This window comes from Halichoerus grypus, chromosome 13 (assembly GCF_964656455.1).
Source record: "Halichoerus grypus chromosome 13, mHalGry1.hap1.1, whole genome shotgun sequence".
Classification (NCBI taxonomy): domain Eukaryota; kingdom Metazoa; phylum Chordata; class Mammalia; order Carnivora; family Phocidae; genus Halichoerus; species Halichoerus grypus.
In genome coordinates, this window is record NC_135724.1 from 60692672 (window position 1) to 60716194 (window position 23523).

The 23523-nt window shown below is 38.3% G+C and overlaps 1 protein-coding gene across 3 annotated transcripts in view; it reads left to right on the forward strand.

Annotated features, from left to right (window-relative positions):
- The window catches only part of RALBP1 (ralA binding protein 1), a 64480-nt gene that overhangs the window by 9998 nt on the left and 30959 nt on the right, over positions 1-23523 (forward strand). For all 3 annotated transcript variants that reach the window (XM_036092489.2, XM_036092495.2, XM_036092488.2), the window contains exon 2: positions 22741-23039. In XM_036092489.2, coding sequence (XP_035948382.1) covers positions 22796-23039 — 244 coding nt within the window. In that variant the 5' untranslated portion in view covers positions 22741-22795. The remainder of the gene's footprint in view (positions 1-22740; positions 23040-23523) is intronic.

Consider the following 23523-nt stretch of genomic DNA (forward strand, 5'->3'; position numbering starts at 1 on the left):
TCAGTTATACTTTTTAACTCCAGGATTTCTATTTGATTGTTTTAAAAATAATTTCTATCTCTTTATTAATATTCTTCATCTGGTGAGACAGAGTTCTTATGCTTTCCTTTAGTTCTTTAGACATAATTTCCTTTTGTTTTTGAACATACTTAAAACAGATTTAAAGTCGTTGTCCAGTAAGTATAATGTCTGGGATTCCTTAGGGAGAGTTTCTAGTGATTGCTCTTTTCTCCTGTATACGGGCTCTTCCTTCTTGTTTCTTTACATGCATGTAATTTTTGTTGAAATTGGACATTTTGAGTATTACAATATGGTAGCTGTGGAAATTAGGCTCCTCTTTCCCCAGAGATGTTGCTACTTGTTGTAGCTGTTGTTAGTTTGTTTAAGAACTTTTCTGAACTAATTTTGTAAAGTATACATTCTTTGTCATGTGTGCCCATTGAAGTTTGTGTCTGTGTTCTGTCAGCTAATGATTGGACAGGTATTTCCTTAAACATTTGGTATCAAAAACGTCTCTCAGTGTCTTCAGAAGGGTGTTGTGCTTATGTTGGAATATTTTATTCCCTGAGCACTCAGCCACTTCACAACTCTGGTTAGCCTTAATTTACTGTTTGTATAGAGGTCAAGCTCACCCAGAAGTGAGAGTCTAGGGACTTCTTGGGTAGGATAAACTCAGTGAAATCCACGCTGAGAATCTTAATCAAACAGTTGAAAGACAAAGACAAAGAGAGAATCTTGAAAGAAGCAGGAGTGAAGTGACTCCTCACATACAAGGAATCCTCAGTATCATTTAACAGCTGACTGTTCTGACTTCTTAGCAGAAACCATAAGAGGCCAGGAGGTGGTGGGATGACATATTAAAGTCCTGAAAGAAAAAAACTGTCAACCAACAGCTGGCAAAATTCCTGGGCATGTGCACAGCCCTAGGCATACATGTTGTGTCCTAGATTCCCAGAAATCTGTTGAAGCTGTTCAAGGTCCTTATTTCTCAAAATATCGCATTGCCCAGCCTTTCTTCCCAAGGTTTTTGGTCCGTTTGTTTGCACCAACTGTTATTCATTGTGTCAGGCAGCAAGCGCTGAAAACGTCTGCTTGTATATATTTTTAACAAACATCCTTTGTGTCCTGTAGTGGCTTTAGCTTGGGGGAAGTCTGAGTTAGCAGCATTAGGTGAGTTAAAGCAAGACTTTTTCACACATCTTCCAGGGAGCCATTAGATTGGTAAAAAACAAATGATTTCAGTTTGTTTGTAAATGAAATTTGTTTTGCTCTACCAGTACTAGGAATGTGGGCTGTTATTTTCACAGCCACCACTGAGCTGGGGAGCCCAGGATAGGACGAGAGTAAGTTAAATGCCACAAAGCTCTATGTTCTTACCAAGATTTAGCTGTTTTTCTTGAATCAGTACCCCTTGGATTGCTACAAGCTTTTGGTTAGTTTCTGGTGTTCTGGAAAAGTTGATTCTGACAGTTTTCAGTTGCTTTTGCTGTTTCTTGTGCCAGCATTTTGCCAACATTACTCCATCTATTTATCATACTACACTTGTGTTTAGGCTACCTGTATTAGTATAGTTCAAGTGAATTTCATATTTCATGTAGCATACAGTGGGTCAGTATATTCTCTTTCTCAGTGCTTTATTTTTCAAGGATTTTAGGTGCTTAAAGAGATGCAATATAAATAAAGGTTTTCTGGCTGTTAATAAACACTACAATAAGGGCGCCTGGGTGGCTCAGTTGGTTAAGCGACTGCCTTCGGCTCAGGTCATGATCCTGGAGTCCCAGGATCGAGTCCCGCATCGGGCTCCCTGCTCAGCAGGGAGTCTGCTTCTCCCTCTGACCCTCCCCCCTCTCATGTGCTCTCTCTCTCAAATAAATAAATAAAATCTTAAAAAAAAAAAATAATAAATAAACACTACAATAAGCACCCTTTAATTACATTTTTGCTTACTTTGTGTATTCGAGGATAAGGTTTTGATAGTGGAATTGTAAGGTGAGAATATTAGTTTTTGATAGGTTTTGCTAAATTGCCCTTTTAAATGTATCAGTTTACACTTTTACCAGTAGTGTCTTCACCTTTCCATTATTGGGTATTAGACTTGTTCATCTTCAGAAAATTTGTGGTTGAAAAAGAGTATCTCTTTAATTTCCTATTCCTTCATTTTAAAAATATCTTTTTAAAAAAGATTTATTTATTTATTTTAGAGAGCAAGAGAGAGTGGGGGGGAGGGATGGAGGGAGAGGAAGAGAGAGAGAATCTTAGGCAGAATCCCCCCTGAGCATGGAACCTGATGTGGGGCTTGATCTCACAACCCTGAGATGATGACCTGAGCCAAAATCAAGAGTCAGATGCTTAATTGAGCCACCCAGGCACCTCCATTTTTAAAATGTCTTTTTTGTGTATTTTGTGTTTATATGTTCTTTTTTTTTTTAAAGAAAATTTTATAAAGTATTTGTCATGTTCTAGGGGGCACCTGGGTGGCTCAGTTGGGTGTCCGATTCTTGATTTCAGCTCAGGTCGTGGTCTCAGGGTTGTGAGATTGAGCCCGGTGACAGGCTCTGCACTCAGCGGGGAGTCTGCTGGATTTCTCTCTCCCTCCCCCCCCCCCCCCGCTTGTGCACTCTCTCTCAAATAAATAATCTTAAAAAAAAATATTTGCCATGTCTAGTGCCAGTATTTTTTTTCCAAGTTTCTTCGTGGCTTGTTAAATTTGTTTATGATGGGGTGCCTGGGTGGCTCAGTCAGTTAAGCATCTGACTCTTGTTTTCAGCTCAGGTCATGATCTCAGGGTCATGAGATCGAGTTCTATGTTGGGCTTGGTGCTTAGCGGGGAGTCTGCTTGAGATTTTCTCTCTCTCCCTCCCCCCTACCCCCTGCTTGTGCATTTGTGCTTACTGTCTCTCTCTCAAAATCTTTTAAAAAAATGTTAATGATTTGTAATAAAACTATGAAAGAATTTATGATGTTTTAAAAATGTACTTAAGATTTTTTGAAGGGTTTTCAAATGGACAATCAAAGAGAAAAGGTAGAAAAAGTTTCGTTTTTCATAGTCTTGTAAGGGGGAGAAATACAGTTTAGAAAATCTCAAGGTTTGTCCAGACATCTTTATGCTCTTGCTTTTTTAGCACAATTAAATATTGGCTAATATTACTGCTTACTGAGTACCTACTGGATATGAAGGATTTCATTTTATTTAATCTTGGCAATGCCTTGCCAGATGTCAACATTGTTTTGTACGGATAAGGAAATTTGGTCCCTGAAAGGTGATGGCATTCAGTTAAAACCCATAGCTATGTTCCAGACAGAGCTAAGATTTGAATCCAGATCATCTTTCAGACTCCAGAGCCCATATACTTCCTATTTACCAAATTATCTCTCCATCAGGATATTTCCCAGTTTCCTTACAGAGAGAAGGGGGCCTGGGTGATAATACAATTGTGTTTTTCTCAGCCATTAAAAGATACTACCGAAGGAATAGCATTTCTTTTATGTTCTTACAGACATGTTTTATACACATACAAAGAAAGTTGTATGTATAAATATGTATACTTTTAAAAAAGATTTTATTTATTTTAAAGAGAGAGAGTGTGCATGCATGAGCAGGAGGAGGGGCAGAGGGAGAGAGAGAATCTCAAGCAGACTCCACACTGAGCCCGGAGCCCAATGCAGGGCTGGATTCTATGGCCCTGAGATCACGACCTGAGCTGAAATCACGGGTAGGTCACCCAGCCGACTGAGCCACCCAGGTGCTCCTAAGTGTGTATACATCCTATTCTAAACAGATGTTTTTTTTTTTTTTAAAGATTTATTTATTTTAGAGAGCGAGAGCATGCAGTGGTGAGGGGCAGAGGGAGAGGGAGAGAAAGAATCCTAAGCAGACTCCTGGCTAATCGAGGAGCCCAATGCAGAGCTCAGTCTCATGACCCTGAGATCATGACCCGAGCCAAAGTCAAGAGCTGGCTGCCCAACCAACTGAGCTACACAAGCACCCCACTATTCTAAACAGTTGTAATACATGGAGTGAGGGAATCTGTATTTGTTGAGCACTTGCTGTGTGCCAGGTACTAGGCCTATTTATATTTGAGTGAAGTCCTTAAAACTGGTTGCCTTGAAAAGTTGTATAAATATTTAAAAGTGAAGCTTTTACATAAAAGGTTATTGAAAACAAAAATATTAGTAAAACTCATTTGGAATTGCTTTCAGAGCTAATGCCATGATGTAATGAAGTATGGCAGTTCATTATGAATTGAACATTAAATTAATTCAAAAGCACTAAAAATTGAGAGGCAGATATTGTGACAGGTTGAGAATAAAACTGCATACTATTCCATTGTTTAAAAATGGGGTGTGTTTGTCAGTTATAGAAACAGTGTTGTGTGACCAGGACTTTCCTCTTAACCTTTTCGTAAGTAAGAATGTTTCACCAGCTCGCCAGTGATGGGTGCCTTTAGATAAATATAGTTGGATAAGGAGCTACTAAAGAGAAAAAAGAGAGCTGGGGAAGATGAGGAAAGAAAGCTCCCCTTCCCTATACTGGGAAGAAGACTTTGTAAGGAAGATTCATAAATTATAGATGTAATTTTAAGATGTTAGTAATTTTAAGTAGTTTCTTCCAAAGTTGAAATAGTGAATCAAGAACTTTGACTTTCTGCTTAGGAAAATTATGGGAAACAAGTGTGAATATAAAACTGGAGAAAAGGCTCATTGAAGTCCATTTTGTTATCCTACTAGTATGGTAACAAACAGTTGAAAAGCAGCAGATACCATCTAAGTTTTTCAACTTAAGTTTAGCATTTTAAGAAAAGGTATATTATGAGTATATTATAGTCTTAAATGTGTATCTAATATATATTTATACTCTTATTTGGTATTTACTGAATATAAATAATACTCTTATTTGGTATTTCAGTATTAATATACTTTTAAATGTATATTAAAGAGTATATTATGACATTAAATTTAGCTTCCTCAGGTTTTCCTCACATTACTTTTTTTTTTTTTTTAAAGAAAATTTAAAGCAGTTTTAGGTTCAGAGCAAAATTGAGCAGAAGATAGAAAGATTTCCCATATATCCCCTGCCCCCACACATGCATAGCCTCCCCCCATTATCAGCACCCCACCCCCCCGCCCCCCCACCAGAGTGGTACATGTTATGCTTGATGACCCTACGTTGACACATCATAATCACCCAGTCCATAGTTATATTAAAGCCCACTCTTGGTGTACATTCTGTGGGTTTGGACAAATACATAATGACATGTATCTGTCATTATGGTATCACACAGTGTTTTCACTGCCCTAAAAGTCCTTTGTGCCCTGCCTGTTCTTCCTTCCCTGCCTCCTCCACCAGCCATAGCAACCATTGATCTTTTAGCAGTTTCCATAGTTTTACCTTTTCCAGAATGTCATATAATAGGAATCAGTACAGTGTGTAGCCTTCTTAGATTGGCTTCTTTCACTTAGTAGTAGGCACTTAAAATTTTTCCTCCATTTAAGATTTTACTCATTTATTTTTAGCACTGAATTCTGTTGTCTGGATGTACCACAGTTTATCCATTCACTTAACAAAGGATATCTTGGTTGCTTTTAAGTTTTGGCAATTATGAATAAATGTAATTCTTTTAAGTTAGCTGCCATAAACATCTTTTTTTTTTTTTTTTTTTTTTTTTTTTTTAGAGAAGGCAAGAGAAAGCTAGAGTGTGTGCATGCAAATGGGGGCGGGGGGACGGGGACAGAGGGCAAGGCGGTGGCGGGGTGGGGGGGGAGAGGGGAGAGAGAATCCCAAGCAGACCCCATGCTGAGCATGATCATGACCTGAGCTGAAACCAAGAGTCCAGTGCTTAGTCAGCTGAGCCCCCAGGTGCCCCAGCTGCCGTAAACATCTTATGTATATGTTTTTGTGTGTTCGTAAGTTCCCTCAACTCATTTCGGTAAATACCAAAACACCAAAGGAGTGTGATTGCTTTAGTTTTATTGGAAACTGCCAAGCTGTTTTCCAAAGTGACTGCCATTGTGCATTCCCACCACCACTGAATAAGAATTCCTTTTGCTCCATACCCTTACCAACATTTGGTTTTGTCAGTGTTTTGGATTTTGGGCATTCTAATAGGTATGGTTCTTTTTTTCCTTTTTTTGGTAGTTTTTTTAAATTGAGGTATAAGTGATATATAACATTATATTTATTTCAGGTGTACAATGTAGTGATTCCGTATTTGTATACATTGCGAAATGATCACAAGAAGCCTAATGAACATCCATCCCCATACGTAGTTACAAGAACATTTTTTTAAAGAAAAATAATTTTTTTAAAGATTTTATTTATTTATATGAGAGAGAGAAACAGACCATGAACAGGGAGAGGGGCAGAGGGAGAAGCAGGCTCCCCACTGAGCAGGGAGCCCGATGCAGGGCTTGATCCCAGAACCCTGAGATCATGACCTGAGTCGAAGGCAGACATTTAACTGACTGAGCCACCCAGGCACCCCTAAAGCAAAATAATTTTTTAAAAATCTAGATTTGTTTTATCAGGTTCATCAATTTACAGTTCCCTAGTGACATGATATGGAGCATTTTCCATGTTTGTCATTTATATATCTTCTTTGGTGTCTTCTTGTCTTTTGCCGATTTTTAAATTGGTTTGTTTTCTTATTGTTGAGTTTCAAGAGTTCTTTGTACCTAACAGTCCTTTATTATAGTGTAGTCTTTTTATGAATATTTTCTTCCAGTCTGTGGCTTGTCTTCTCATTCTTGGTCTTAAGTCTCTTAATATTTATGTTCACTCTCCCACTCTCCCTCCTTCCCCTCTCTTTTTCTTGCAAAGTATTAACTAAAGAAACTAAATTTTATACCCTATAGATTTTGAGTCTTAATCAATTAGTTTAAGGTTTTGTTTGCTTATTTTTGCAAGGCTGGTATGTGTATCTATCAGAGAGCACGTTAAGGTGTGGTTTCTTTCTTTTTTTGTGTGAGATCTTAGCAGCCATTGAAAATCGTTGCCAGTATCCATTTTTAAATTGCTGTTTAATTGGCGATAGTCCTTCGTTTCTTTATTAGTTGGAAGGTTTTGATCAAAAGAAACTTGTTGCATCAACACTTTGTATAGGAAATTCAGAATAAATTTTTTCCCCTTTATTTACCAGCTATTCTATATAATGAGATGGTTCTCTAGCATCCTCCAGAGTGACCAGTGACTTTTATTGAGTATCATTATGAACTCATGGATTTAAATATACTTGATATATTTTAGTTTGTTGCAATTATTTTATTAATTTTTGGCCAGTGGGAGCATCTTCCAGTTGGCTTCTGAGTCCTTTCTTTTGACTTGATTCCAATCATCTTTCGTAACTTTTTACTTTCTTTTATGACATGATATTTCAGCCTCATTGTGTATATATCCTGCTCTTAGACGTGGTGTCAGCCTAATGGAAATACCTAATAGTTCCATGTGCTTTTAAGTTATGTTGTTAGATTCCCACAACTTAATGTGTATTTATGTCATGACAGTTTAGTAGACATTTGAAAACAAATACATATAAATTGGAAGAGAAAATAATATTTTTTTTTCACTCTTAAAGTTAATGGTTTGCCTGTGCCTGCTGGATACTATACATAGTAATACTTGGTAATCAGATTGGACATTACCACTCTCATTTCTTGTCTCATGTTGATTTTCACATGGTACTTAAAAAAAAATTGTGGCAACTACTCCCCAAAATCCCACTTCACAAAGATATGTCATTGAAAGGAATGTTGCTCAACCTAATGTTGAAATTGAACTTCTTTTAGCTAGTAGTTTGTACAGTGTCTGACGGATGTTGGGTGCTACTGTTTATCTCAAATTGAAGATACCCCATGGCTCCTGTATGACTTGACTTATGATGCTCTGGCTGCCTCAGTGCACTGTTTGGGAACCATAGACTAGATACTTCTGCCCAGTTTCTATTGTAACCAGTGGTGTGCATTTTAAGATTATTGCTTTGTTTTGTTTCTGTTTTTGTTTTGTTTTGTTTAGGACTGAACCATGGGGCTTGAACTCACAACCTCCAGATCAAGAGTTGCATGCTCTTTTGACTGACTGAGCCAGCCAGGTGCCACCAGTAGTGTGCATTTTAAAAGTTATTGTTAAATAAAGTTTGTTGGTCCTTCCACTCTCCAATTGAGTTCTCATTTAAGATTTACTTGAGGGGCGCCTGGGTGGCTCAGTCGTTAAGCGTCTGTCTTCCACTCGGGTCATGATCCCAGGGTCCTGGGATTGAGTCCCACATCGGGCTCCCTGCTCAGCGGGAAGCCTGCTTCTCCCTCTCCCACTCTCCCTGCTTGTGTTTCTGCTCTCGCTGTCTCTGTCAAATAAATAAATAAAATCTTAAAAAAAAAAAAAAAAGATTTACTTGAGAATAGATTATGTGATTATGAAATGTGGCAGGAAAGAGGCCTGTCTCCCCACCCCCCAAGAATATACCATTCCTTTATTTTTTTATTTTTTATTATTTTTTTTATACCAATCCTTTAAAAATGTTCTGTTTCTCTGTTGAGTACGGAATGATATTTATTATGATTTTTTAAATGAGAAAACTTTTTTGTCCTCTGTATTAGAGTGACAGCTAGTGATAGCACTTTTGATTTTGTTTAAAGACAATAGTCCAGTGTGGGTTTTCCCCTGATACTTAGTAAACATACATACTCTTTGATTTGGACAGCGGTATGTAGGACTGAATTATGTCCTTCCCAGTCTTTCACCTTGGAGGCAGAAGGTGGAATTATTTCCTATATATTTTGGCTGCTCATTTTCTAACACCTGACATTCATTCTTTCTTTCTTTTTTTCCTAAGATTGATTTATTTATTTTAGAGAGTGCATGAGTGGGGGGAGGGACAAAGGGAGGGGGGGAGCAGACTCCCCGCTCAGCAGGAGCCCAAGGTTGGGGGGGGGGACTCAATCTCAGGACCCTGAGGTCATGATCTGAGCTGAAACCAAGAGTTGGGACGCTTAACCGACTGTGCCACCCAGGCGCCTCAACAACACCTGACATTCTAATCCTGAGTCTGAACTTTCACTTTCACTTTAAAGCTTTGCTCTTTTATTATTATTTTTGATATTGAAGTCTAGTTGATACAGAATGTTACATTAGTTTCAGGCGTACAGTATAGTGATTCCACAGTCTGTATGTTATAGAGTGCTAACCACAAGTGTGGCTACCATCTGTCCCCACACAACTACCATCGACTATATTCCCTATGCTGTACCTTTCATCCCTGTGGTTTATCCACTCCATAATTGGAAGCCTGTACCACCTACTCCTCTTTACCCATTTTGCTTAACCGCCCATCCCCCTCCCCTTCTCCCCTCTGGCACCCATTAGTTTTGTTCTCTGTATTTATGAATCTGTTTCTTTCTTTCTTTTTTAAAGATTTTATTTATTTATTTGACAGAGACACAGCGATAGAGGGAACACAAGCAGGGGGAGTGGGAGAGGGAGAAGCAGGCTTCCTGCTGAGCAGGGAGCCCGATGCGGGGCTCGATCCCAGGACCCTGGGATCATGACCTGAGCCAAAGGCAGACGCTTAACGACTGAGCTACCCAGGCGCCCCTATGAATCTGTTTCTTATGGTCTTCAGATTTTGGTCTCATCTGGAGGTTGATTTTACAGATTGCATTGTCAGTTTCCCGAACTGACTTTAGTTTGTTTTCTTGTCATTAGTTGTGTGTTAGATGTCAGCATTGAAAAGGCATTCATATGTTCATTTTCATTGTAATGAACTTCAGAATTTTACATTTTTATATTTTCTTTTACACATATATCTTGTCTTAGGTATATTGCTTTAATCAGTGACACTGAGAATGTTGGGAAGCTGAGTGGAAAACATGAAATCACTATGTCATTCAGCGAATTTCTGTGAGTGGCATGTGGGACTCTAATTAAATGTTTGTTTGGATGAGAAACTAAAGATTAAGTTTGATAATATATAAGAAGGGTACAGAAACAATAACTCACATAAAGAATAAAATCTCTACTAAATACAGGCCTAAACAAATGTTAGTAGATTTTAAAGGACTAATTATATAACAGCTGAATTGGATGGCAAGTGGCGTGTGGGGACGTGCATGAGAAATTGTTGTCAAGCCTGTAAATGTGAATACTAGTTTGCATTTCCTGGGCACAGGTCATAAACCTCAAACATACTATCATGGGAGGAATTTCACTGCTGATGATATGAACGCTAAACCTTATCTGCTTCATCTGAAGGATTATATCTGTCCCATTTTGTTGATAAACTTAAAACATGTTTTTCTTGGACAATAATATTAATATTTTAAGAAAAATCCCCTTTTCTTTATTTCTTTTTAATTTTTTAAAAATTTATTTATTTGAGAGAGAGAGAGAGAATGTGTGTGTGTGCAAGTTGGGGGAGAGGCAGAAGGAGAGAATCTCAAGCAGACTCCCCGCTGAGCATGGAGCCTAACATGGGGTTCAATCTCAGGACCCTGAGATCATTACTTGAGCTGAAATCATTCTCGGACACTTAACTGACTGAGCTCCCCAGGTGCCCCTTTTATTTGATTTTAAAATAGGATTGGCAGTATTCTTTTTGTAAGACATGATTTTTTAAAGTTTTTCTTAAAGATTCATTTATTTGAGAGAGAGAGCATGAGCAGGGGGAGGGGCAGAGGGAGAAGTAGACTCCTCGCCAAGCAGGGGAGCCTGATGCGGGACTTGATTCCAGGACCCGGGGATCATGACCTGAGCCGAAGGCAGACGCTCAACTGACTGAGCCACCCAGACACCCAATTTTTTTTTTTTGTTTTAAAATTGTATCAGAAAAATTCGTAAGATAGTTTAAGATATCAAATAGTACTCGTGCAGAGACCGTTGTCCGTAGAAGACCTGCCTGCAATGTCCGTCCTTGGCTGGTGTTGGAGAACTTGACTGTTAAGTTTCCTACAGTATGTAAAACTTTTCCTAAATTAGAATAGTGGCTTACTGTGTCTTACTGTTGGTAAAAGCAGTGTGGTTTCTGCTGAATACCTGCTTTCTTTCTGGGAGTCTGGAATTCTCCTACATGCTAGGCTCCACAAAGACCTTGGAGTTGTCTGGCAGGAGTTGTCCGGCAGACAGCACTTCACGTGTTACTGTTGTAGAAGAAGAGTTCAGCTTGTTTCTCTGACCCCACTGCAGGAAGATTCTTGGAAGCTTGAGCCTGGGTGTCCCCTGGACTACTCTCCGCTTGCCTTTTCCTTTGCTGTTTTTGCTTTGTATCCTTTCATGTAATAAATATCAGCCATGAGTGTGACTCTGTGCTGAGTTATGGGGGTCGTGCGGTGACCTTGGAGGCCCCCCAATACAGTACTGAAAAACAGTGTAAAACCCTGGTAAAACCCTGTCTCATTCTTGCACCCCCCAGTCTTATTTTTTTCCTTTTCGTGATTTCTTTCGGTATTTATTTTCTTATTTGTAAATGATATACTTAAACTGCCTTTTTTTTTTTTTTTAAAGATTTTATTTATTTATTTATTAGAGAGCGAGCGAGAGAGAAATAGCATGAGAGAGGAGAGGGTCAGAGGGAGAAGCAGGCTCCCCGCCGAGCCGGGAGCCCGATGTGGGACTCGATCCCAGGACCCCGGGATCATGACCTGAGCCAAAGGCAGTCGCTTAACCAACTGAGCCACCCAGGCTCCCTTTTTTTTTTTTTTTTTTAGGATAACAGTTTTAGTTGTGGTGTATTAACTGGGTGTTATGGTAGGCGACGATTTAGGTCTGATAGGCTTTCCTGAATTCCTTCCCTTTAGCCCTCTGATATAATCATGCGTATCACAACGTTTGATTGAATCAATGTTCATTGACTGGACAAATACTACGTAATGCTGAGCCAGGCAATAGACTACAATTTCATTTTCTTATCTACTTTTTTTCTTTTCCTAATGGTTAATGGTTATCTCTTATTTTTAATTTGTTTTTCTATTCTGTTCCTATGACAGGTTTATTCCAAAAGCTCCAGCAGCTCTTTACCAGATCTTACTGTTCTTTTCCACATGGTCAGAGGTCTGTAAATCCCACTGTCCTCGGGAGCTCTTCTTCCTCCTGTGTCACTGTGAACTGTGTCACTGGTTGGTCACAGGCCTACTTTTCCCAGGGCTGCCTTTGCTGCTTTCCAAGGTTGCACTCAAATCATTGGGATTCTTGAGAAAGTGACACTGTGTGTCTGAAAATGTCTTTATTCTACCTATGTGCTTGAATGGTTGTTGGAACTAATTTTCTTTCAGAGTTTAGAAGCTGTTTCCTTTATTCTCTTTCAATTTCCAGTGTTCCTGTTGGCAAGTTGTCCCTGATCCTTTGTAAGTGCTCTTCCTGGAGGAATCTATTTTAGTATCCTCTTTCTATCCCATTGTGCTCTAAAACTTCATAATGTGCTTTGGTGTGGGTATCTTCATTTATGGTGTGGCGTGCTTAGTGGTCTCTTGTGATCTGAGCACTTGTCCTTTATTTTTTAAGCTTTAAATAATTTTTATTATACTTTCACTTTAAACTAGTAATAAAGGTGCTCAAATCAGATGAATTTTAATTTCATCGTACAGTCTTATGCGTCTTCCTCCCTAGGATTTTTCTTTTTATGTTTTATCAAAGTTTCCCAAGGCTGAAGTAATTTTACCAGTCACAGAAGAAGAAGAATACCATCTCAGATCAGCTGAGATGGCAGCTTCTGTTATTTTGCCACTGATCTTGGTTAGCCAAGTCCTGATTGTGTAGACCACTGTAATTTCAACCCAAGCCTTGGGGCATTAGGCAGAGTCCCTCCCCCCCCTTTTTTTTTTAGAATTTATTTATTTATTTGAGAGAGAGAGAAAGAGAGAGCCAGGGCACATGAGAGGGGGAGGGTCAGAGGGAGAAGCAGACTCCCTGCTGAGCAGGGAGCCTGATGTGGGACTTGATCCTGGGACTCCAGGATCATGACCTGAGCCAAAGGCAGTTGCTTAACCAACTGAGCCACCCAGGTGCCCAGAGTCCCTTTTTGTAATAAAGGTTTGTCCTTTAATTCTGAGAAAATTTCTATGTCATTTGAAGAATAAAATGTGTGTGCAGATACTGTTCACAAAATTTGGCATTCCCAAATAGCAGGTTAATACTGGGTAGAGGTTCAGTATGTAATATATTAATGAGCCAGTATTTGGATTCTCTTGTAGAGATTTAGGTTGGAGACTCTTAGTTTACAGCTTATTTTTAAAAACTATAAAAACAGGGAAAAGCTGCTTCTGAATTTTAGCTTGGTATTTATGAATAAAGAACATTTATAAAATGCTGAATTTGTTTGACTTGTAAACTAGTTCAGCAGGTTATTGGTTTTCTGGAATAGGTCTTTTTCTGTGTCGATATTGTCAAGTTTAATAAACCATTACAGTTACTCTTGAAAGCTTATTTTGGGAGACTTTAATTTAGCAATCTTTCTTTGTTCCCTACTTATATTACTTTGTCCTTTTGCATGGGTGAGTGATTCTTATTACATGTACAAGACTATTTTAAGAATAAGTATATCCTAGTTCTTTGGAGAAAAAGTGAATGTTTTTATGCCACTGTTTAGCTAAGTTTGAGTCTAGTTTTATGAAACTTTTTTTTTTTGCTTCAATTATAACTGTCATAAAAGTGCTTTCCACTTTTAACTTAGTACTTCTTGTCAGATACTGCAGAAGTAATGTTGTTTACCTTTAGTATAGTGCAACTCCTGCATCTGTACTGTATTTTATATGCCACATATATACTTTAATATTTTAATGTTTGTGCATTAATATTTTCAATTTGTTTAACCACTTTGCTGCTAAGATTTTGCCATCCCATGCCCATTTTTTCCTTTACAGTTTTAAACAAGTTTCTTCATTAAAAACTATGGTGGTGAAAAAAACCCATTTTTTAAAAAGATTTTATTTGAGAGAGAGAATGAGAGAAAGAGAGAGAGCATGAGAGGGGAGAGGTCAGAGGGAGAAGCAGACTCCCCGCTGAGCAGGGAGCCTGACGTAGGACTTGATCCCGGGACTCCGGGATCATGACCTGAGCCGAAGGCAGTTGCTTAACCAACTGAGCCAGCCAGGCGCCGAAAAAGACCCATTTTTTTACCTGCAGTTCTCTCTGGAGAGAAATTACTCTTTTATACAGGAACCAGCCACAGGCTTTCATTTAGGAAAGATTAAAAGAGACATTCCTGTTGTAGTGATTTGGGGTATGGAGGTGGTGGGATGTTTATGGTAGAGGTGGGAATAGCAACATTTGAAAAGGAAGATCTGTATGTTTTAATGGCTCATGATCACAGTCATCTCTATATAGCATCCATGGCTTTTCTCCCTTCTGAGAGATTTTATTGAGATATAATTGATACTCAGTGAAATATATAGTTTAGTAAGTTTTAACAAATGTGTACATACATATAGCCCACATGCCTGTTAAGATACAGCACATAGCTGTCAACCCAGAAAATTCTCTCCTGCTATTTTATCCTCAGTGCCTGCTTCTGCCCCACACCCCCACAACCACAGTTTTAAATTCTTTTGACAGAGGTAAGTTTCCTTGTTTCAGAACTTCATATAAACAGAATCATACTATGTGATCTTTTGTGTCTAGGTGTGCTGACTTGAGATTCATCTGTTTTGTTGTGTGTATGAGTAGTTTGTTCCTTCTAAAAAATGCTGATATTTAAAAAATGCTAATATGAGTATATTGTAGTTTATCTAGTCTCTTGTTGATGAAAATGTAGACGTTTCTAGCTTTTATGAATAAAATTACTCTGATCATAAGTCTTTGTGGATATGTTTCCATTTCTCTTGGGTAAATACTCAGTAGTGGAATTGCTAGGTCATATAGTAGGATTTAACAAAAGATATTGCCAAACGCTTTTCCAAAGTGGTTAAACTTAACATTCCCACCAGCAATGTATTAAACTTCCTGGTGTCCCACATGTTCACCAGTGTTGGGAATGATCTCATTCCATTTAAATTTTAGCCATTCTAGGTGGTGTTTTTTCATAGTTCACCATGGTTTTAATTTGCATTTCTTCAGTGTTTAGTGAGATGGAGCTTTTTTCATGGGCTTCTTGACCAGTCATATATTTTTCTTTGTAAATTGTTGGCTCAACTCTTTTGCCCATTTTTTCCCCTGGATTGTCTTTTTATTGTTGAATTGTAAGGAGTTCTTTATATATTATGGATATAAGTTTTCTGTCAGATATATATTCTGTAAATGTCTTTTCCAAGACTGGCTTGACTATTCATTTTCCCAATAGTGTTTTTTAATGAGCAGAAGTTTTTACTTTTGATAAGGTTCAATTTTTCCACCTTTAATGTTATAGTTAATGTTTTCTGGTCCTGTCTGGGAAATTCTTAACCCGATGCCTCAAAAATCTGTTTTTCTTTAGAAGTTTTACAGTTATTAGCTTTTAAATTTTGTGTGTATGATTTATCATGAATTACATTTTGTGTATGATGTGATGGAGTGGCTTGAGCGTCTCTTTTTTTTTCACATGGTTATCCAACACTATTTGTTGAAGACTTTTCTTTCCCCCATGAATTCCTTTGGAACCTTTATTGAGAATCAATGGACTATATACATGTGGGTCTCATTCTGCATTTTGTTTGGTTCCACCAACCTGTTTGTCTTTCCATACTTCAGTACCATACCATCTTGATTTAATAACTGCACTTTTTCAAGATGGTTGTGGCTGTTCTAAGTTTTGTGCGTTTCTAAAAATTTTAGGATCAGCTTGTCAGTTTCTTTCAAAAAGCTTGCTTTTTTTAAGCCTTATTGATGTATAATATACATGCTATAAAATGCACCCAGTTGGAAGTGTACAGTTCTTTGTGTTTTGACAGTTGTGAATACCTATGAAACCATCACCACAATCATTATGTAGAACATTTTATCACCCCCAAAATTCTCTTATACTTCTTTGCATTCACTTTCCTGGCTGACCACATCTGGTCCAACAGCATTCCCTCACTACAGATTAGTTTTGCTTGTTTTAGAATTCCATATATATGGACTCATGCAATGTGTATTTTTTTGTGTCTGGTTCTTTGGTTCATTGTTTTTGAGACTCATCTGTATTGTTGTGTCTATCAGTTCATTCCTTTTTATTGCTGAATAATATTTCATCATAAGGGTATGTCATAATTTGTTAACTTTTGCTTGTTAATAGATATTTGGGTCATCTCCAGTTTTTGTCTATTGTAAGTAAAGGTACTACGAACTTTCATTGACAAGTCTTTGTGTGCGCTTACATTTTCATTTCTCTTGAGTAAATACCTGGAAGTGGAATTGTTAGGTGATAAAAGTGTATGTTGGGACACCTGGGTGGCTCAGTCGGTTAAGTGTCTGCCTTTAGCTCAGGTCATGATCCCAGGGTCCTTGGATCGAGCCCCGCATCAGGCTCCCTGCTCAGTGGGGAGCCTGCTTATCCCTCTCCCTCTGTTTCTCCCCCTGCGTGTGTGCATGCTCTCTCTCTGACAAATAAATAAATAAAATCTTAAAAAAAGGTGTATGTTAATTTTACAGGAAGCTATTAAGTACTTTCCCAAAGTGATTGTACAGTTTTACCTTACTGTCAGTAACATGAAAATACCAGTTGCTCCACATTCATGTCAATGCTTGGTACTGGCAATTATTTTAATTTTAGTGATTGTAGTAGGTATATAGGAGATAATGTGGTTTTAATTTGCATTTCCTTAAAGAATATAATGATACTGAGCATGTTTTCATGTGCTTTTTGATTGTGTATTTTCTGTGGTGAAGTATCTGTATCTTTTGCTTGCTGTTATTATTTGCTCATTATTTTTTAATCGGTTTGGCTTATTGATTTGTAAGATAATATGTATCTTGTAGATTGATTGTATATATACACGTGCATGTTTTTTCCCTAAAGAAATGAGTTCTTTGTCAGATTTATGTATTACAAATATTTTCATCCAGTATGTGGCTTGTTGTTTAATTTTCCTAATTTAATTTTCTTTCAGTATGTAGATGGTTTAACTTTTGATGAAATCTCATTTATCAGTTTGTTCTTTTATGGTTTGTGCTTTTTGTGTCCCAGCTGAGATATTTTTGCCTGTATTTACTTGTTTTGTCATTTACTGAGTTCTGTGATAATGATAACTGGATTTGTCTATTTCTCTCCTTGTAGTTCTGTCAATTTTGCTTCATGTATTTGAAGTTCTGTTATTAGGCGTGTACATGTGTACAACTGCTTCATTTATGATTGTGGAGATGTCCTTTATTTCTGGCAGTGCTTCTTGTCTTGCAGTCTGTTTTGTCACCTTTCTGATGTTATGTGTTTGTATGGTGTATCTTTTCCATTCATTTGCTTTTAACCTCTCTGTATCGTAATTATCTTTAAAGTGGTGGATCTCTTATAAACAGCATTATTGTTGAATCTTGCTTTTTCGTGCAGTCTGAGTATCTCTGCCTTTTTTTTTTTTCCAAAGATTTTATTTATTTACTTGACAAGGAGAGCAAGAGCACAAGCAGGGGGAGCAGCAGGCAGACGGAGAGGGAGAAGCAGGCTCTTCATGGAGCAGGGAGCCCGATGCGGGGCTGGATCCCAGGACCCTGGTATCATGACCTGAGCTGAAGGCAGCCACTTAACTGACTGAGCCACCCAGGCGCCCCTATCTCTGCCTTTTTATTGGAATGCTTAGTCCATTGCCTGTAATGTAATTATTGGTTTTAATTCTAAATTGCAGTTTGTTTTCTGTGTAATTAATCTTTTCTTTGGAGGTTTTCTTTTCTCCTCTTTTGCTTCTGGCTTCCCATGTGGTGTCCATTGACACTGAAGTGGGATAGCCTCATTACCACTGGGTGATGGTGAAAATCCTGACTCTTCACTAGGCCTCCTCTGAGACTACCCAGCAGGAATGGAGTGGGGCTTAGTTACTTACAGTTTGGGGGTGGAAGTCCAGATTCTTCACATGGTCTCCGTTGACACCCTTGTAAGAGCCCAGCCTTCTTACCAGCTGGCAGGTGTGAAAGGCCCAGCTCTCTACCTGGGGCACCCCGTGAGGGTGCAAATCTAATCTCCCTCTTAGTGGTGTGGTTGGGGGCAGGGCTACAGATTTTTCCTGGTATTTGCCTCGAGCTATTTACTAACTCCACTATTACCTAAAAGTTTTGTCTTGCAGGGCAGCCCCTTTCCTGGTCCTTTGGCTAGAGAGAGGAGGCTTTTGTTGTTTCATCTATGCCCATCAGTGTTTCTGGGTTTTGGATTTCGTGAGCTCCAAGTCTGGGATGTAGAGACAAAAAGGAAACTCCGGGATCTCCCAACTCTGTTGTTCTTAGAATCCTGAGGTCCCTAAACTACCAGCTTTCTTCTCTACCTGTCAGTCTGCTGTCATTTTTTTTTTTTATTATTCTAATATCCAGGATTTTTAGTTGTACTTACCAAGAGGAGTGGGGATAAGTAGTCTTTCTTCAAATGTTTACAAATTTACATCAGTTTTTCTGTTGCCTTAGAAGTAGGAATTTTTAATTTTTGTTTTATTTTCTTACCTTTGGCTTCAAATTTACCATGGACCCTCTGAGGCCTCTTCTGCCCTTTTATTTGATGAAGTTTAGGTTTGCTGTGGCTCCCCAGTGCTCCAAACAGTGTGTCCTAATGGAAATGTGCTGTTGATTTTATTTTTTTTTTATTTTTTTTTTTAAAGATTTTATTTATTTATTTGAGAGAGAGAGAATGAGAGAGAGCGAGTACATGAGAGGGGGGAGGGTCAGAGGGAGAAGCAGACTCCCCGCCGAGCAGGGAGCCCGATGCGGGACTCGATCCAGGGACTCCAGGATCATGACCTGAGCCGAAGGCAGTCGCTTAACCAACTGAGCCACCCAGGCGCCCCGTGCTGTTGATTTTAAATCATCCTGCATTCAGGCCTTCACCCCTTCATGTATGCTGTTAGCTGCTGCCCTTCCTTCTATTCATTCCCAACTATAGGGGAAGCAAGTCAACAAATATTTGTCTAGAGTAGTTTTTGCAGGATAATCTATTGAATGCTTTATGAACAAACCTGTCTTCATCATCAGTCTAGGATGGAAACTGAGTAATGGTAATAAATGAACTGGGAGAACATGTGCATGTAGGCGTAAGTTACAAAATGCTGCAGGACAGGAGAGAATGACCCAAATCTGTATGGCATTTGGTTGTACCTTTTCCTGCCCTTACTCCTCTTACTGCCAGTTTTTTCCTGGCTTTGGAATTAGTGATGACTCGGCTCCCACATCAAGGCTGACGTCCTCAGCTGGGCACTCAGTTGGCATTCAGTTCAGGACCTACCTTGTCTTTCCATGCCTTTCCTATCCTTCTTCCCAGGAACTGCTCCCATCAGACAGGCTTGCTGCCATCCCACAAATAAGCCCTGTTGGTTCTGCTTGTGTCTGTACCACGCCATTCCTCCTGGCATGCACGTACTCTCTTCTGGGTGTTAGACATGAAGGGCAGTGTAGTGTATGCTCCAGGGTAGATCCCGGTTTTACTTCTTGCTGTGTGACTTAGGGTAAGTTACTGTGGCCCTCTGAGCCGTGGCTCCCCTGTTTGTGAACATGGAGAAGTACTTCTTTTCTCACAGGATGTACTAAGGAAGTTAATGTATGTGAATGTTGCTGAAGCCACAGGAATTCAAATAAAATAAAATTTGGGTTCCATTGCTTTGTTTCCTTAATTAAAATGTAAGGCTAAGGGTCACGTTCATTTCTTCTAGTCTTTGTCTCATCAGCAGTACACAATATGTTGAGAACATGGAAGAAACTAATTAGTTCATTAAGTAAATGTTTGAGTACCTCCTGTAAATGCCCTGTGTTGTGTTAAATGCTGGAGCTCACAGATTTGCTGGACAGGACAGATGGGTGCGCAGGCAATTAAAATAGCACAGTGCGTGCAGTGCTAGAGGTGTGTTCCGGAGATTTTGGGAGCACAGAAAAGGAGTGATGAGGGAGGATTCCTGGATAAAGTGTTGCTGGTAATTGTTCCTGGGTTTTTTGTTTGTTTGTTTTTCAGAACAGCTTTATTTAGGTATAATTTACATACCATAAGATCCACCCACTTTAAGTGTGTAAATCAGTGATTTTTAGTAAATCAACCGGTTTGTGTAACCATTACCACAATCCAAATCTAGGCCGTTTCCATCACTTCCAAAAGATTCCTCATACCCGTTTTCAGGCATCGTGGTGAAGGATGGGTGTGAATTGGCCATGCAGAAGTGCGGGAAAGGGAGGGCTGGCTTCCCGGGAGTGAAGATAGCGTGCACAAAGCCAGGGGAGCATAAGACAGAATGGCTCAGTGTGGAAGGCATGCCTATAAGCGGGTTTATTTCTGTAGTTTACAGGTTTGCTCCTTCCTGGCAGCTGTGTTCTGGCTTCCTCGGTCCTTGGAGCTCAGTTTCCTTACCTGTAATGTGTAACTGTCACGCTGTTGGGCTCTAGCTTCCCCTAAACTCTCTAATCCTGTAACTGTCAAAACTTATGATGCCTTTGGTTGAAGAGAAAATAGCCTGTTCTTCTAAAAAACAATAGCCAAACAGAAAAACAGAAGAATTAGAGTGATGCTTATAGATCCTTTAATGGAACTTTCTGCCCTTTTTTAGGTTTTCCTTATTATATTAGCAATAATGCATACTGGGTAGAAAAATTGTGAAATGCAGGAAGATAGGAAGAAAACATAGGTCACTTATAATCTTATCATTCAGAGATAATTATTAACATTCTCTTGGTTCTTAGGAGGTTTTTTTTTTTGTTTTTTTTTTTTAAAGAGAGAGAGAGAATGTGCATGTATGGGAGCAGGGGAGGGGAGGGGCAGAGGGAGAGGGAGAGAAAACCCCAAGCAGGCTAGACGTCCAGCACAGAGCCTGATGCAGGGCTCAATCTCACGACCCTGAGATCATGACCTGAGCCGAAATTAAGGGTCAGATACTCAACTGACTGAGCCATCCAGGCACCCCGTTCTTAGGATTTTTTTGCATGTGTGTTTAAATACTTAAATATTGATATTGTGCTATAAATAAAGTTGTTTTTCCCCACATTATTAAATAGTATCAAAAACATTTTAAATGCTGCAGGATTTTTGTGAAATTAAAACACGGCCTGTGCATTTTTTTTAAACAATAGTAATAAAAGTAATAAAAAGACATGGTAAATTTCAAACTATGTAGAAGGAATAAAAAAAGAAATCTTTCTCTCCCTCCCATTTTACCACTTCCAAGAGTTAACAGTAGTTAACTGTTTCTTACATGCTTTCAGAAATTGTGTGTATTAATTTATATTCCATTATGTGGATAAATCATAATTTGATCTTTTATGGATAGCCATTAAGATTATTACGTTTTTGCTTTTACAGTGCTGAAATGAATATTTTCATGGGCACGTCTTTGAATTCTTACAAAAGTATATCTGAAGGATCAATTCCTAAAAGGAATGCGTGGATCAGGGAGCACATTTCGTATTTTGATAGATATTGCCAAATTGCTTTTCAAAAAAGATTGTGCTAATTTATACTTCTATTATTAGTAGATATTCTCATGAGTCCCTCTTTGCTTATATCTTTACTAACATTGGGTATTATGTACTTCTTTGTTCTTTGCCAGTCAGATGTTAGAAAAATGGTAACTCACTGTTTTAGTTTATGCTTTAAAAATTAGAATTGTACTTGAACATTATTTTCGTATGGATATTAGTCATTTTTCTATGAGTTACATCATATCCTTGGTGTAGGTATCTTGAATTGTTCGTATTTTTACTGATTTGTAAGAACTATTTGCTGTTTAAACAGCTTAGCTAATGCAAATTGCAATTTTTTTTTTTTTTTTTTTTACATTTGCTTGTCTTGACCGTGTTCATGGTCAGATTTATTGGTCTTGTCATTTAGGGCTTAGGGACTTTTTAAATTGCAAAATTACCTTAAAAAGTAAGTGCAGAGAGAACCAAGTGATTCTAATAGTTTTCCAAGTGAGTACCATAAGGATATTAAAGAGGAATAAGAACTAATCCAAGTAACTTTTGAACACTGTATGTAGACTGCTTAACCTCTGACTCAGGAAGAAAAAGTGAACAGATCTTGAGTTCTTACTGTGTTTGTCCTTTGCAGTGTCCATTCTAGTGAATCTGTTGTATTTTAGGATTGAGCAAATAAGGGCTCCCTTGTTTCTTTCAGTATAATTGCAGTACAGAATAAAATAGTTATTATCAACACACAAACGACTTAATATCATGCAATAAAGAACTATAATTAAGAATCTATAATTGTGTGAATCATCAAATATATCCCTACAATTATTGTAAATTTTAATTATGATTCTGAACTATTCACGTGTAGCTATATAAGTTGTCTTTGTAATTTATTATTTGTAGTTGTTCATAACCTAAAGGAAAATAGTAAGATTTTATGTTGGATAGAGCAATTAAAATGAAACCCCTTATAATGGGAACTTCTTTGTAAAAGGAACTCTGTATACTACTTTGAGAACTCTGATTTTAATTTGGTTTATTTTTCTAATACTTAAAGATGGTATTGCATTCTATGAAAGCTCTTTGAGAACTGAAATGTGTGATGAAGGGAATATAACTTGAGATGATAAAATGAATATTTTTAAAGAGGGGTCGTGAAGAGAAATATTTTTTATTTGTAAATGCAGGATTACTCACTGTGTTTTGTGTGTGTGTGTGTGTGTGTGTGTGTGTGTGTGTGTGGTGCCTTTGTGTTTTGGTTGGTATTGATGACCTTTTCTCCCTATGTGCAGGTGTAATGGATAGGTAACAGAGAAACCCTCCTCACTGTCTCGTCAGGGAGGCAGAATGACTGAGTGCTTCCTGCCCCCCACCAGCAGCCCCAGTGAACACCGCAGGGTGGAGCATGGCAGTGGTCTTACCCGAACCCCCAGCTCTGAGGAGATCAGCCCTACTAAGTTCCCTGGTTTGTACCGTACTGGCGAGCCCTCGCCTCCCCACGACAGCCTCCATGAACCTCCTGACATAGTGTCTGATGATGAGAAAGACCATGGGAAGAAAAAAGGAAAATTTAAGAAAAAAGAAAAAAGGAGTAAGTGCCATTTTTCCCTATGCTTTTGATATATTTTAGATAAACTCTTACTTTAATCCTGTGTACCTATCTTCTGGGAATATGTCCAAAGACTCTTGTTTGACATTTTCTGTTCTTTACTTTTTTGGGTCTCAATTTTTGTATACTAGTTGTATTTTAGAGTCTTACTCTTGAAAATAAAAATACCAAATTTCCAGAAATGGTAAAGTTTTTTGGTGGAAGTTTCTTATATTGGTTATTTTAAATAATATATAAGAAGTAGATACTGGAATTTTACTTACATAGAATATTACTTTCTTGGCTAGGTTGTGTAAGCCAGTTAGGGTACTACACTTTATTGGAACTGTGAAAAAAGTAGTTACTTGTTTGTCTTAGGCAAATGCCATAATGCATTCTATTTATAGTTCCTATTCAGTAGGAAAGATGAATTGTTTAAGCATAGCTCTTTAGTATGTTAAAAGCAGATCAGGTGAGTTATTTTAAG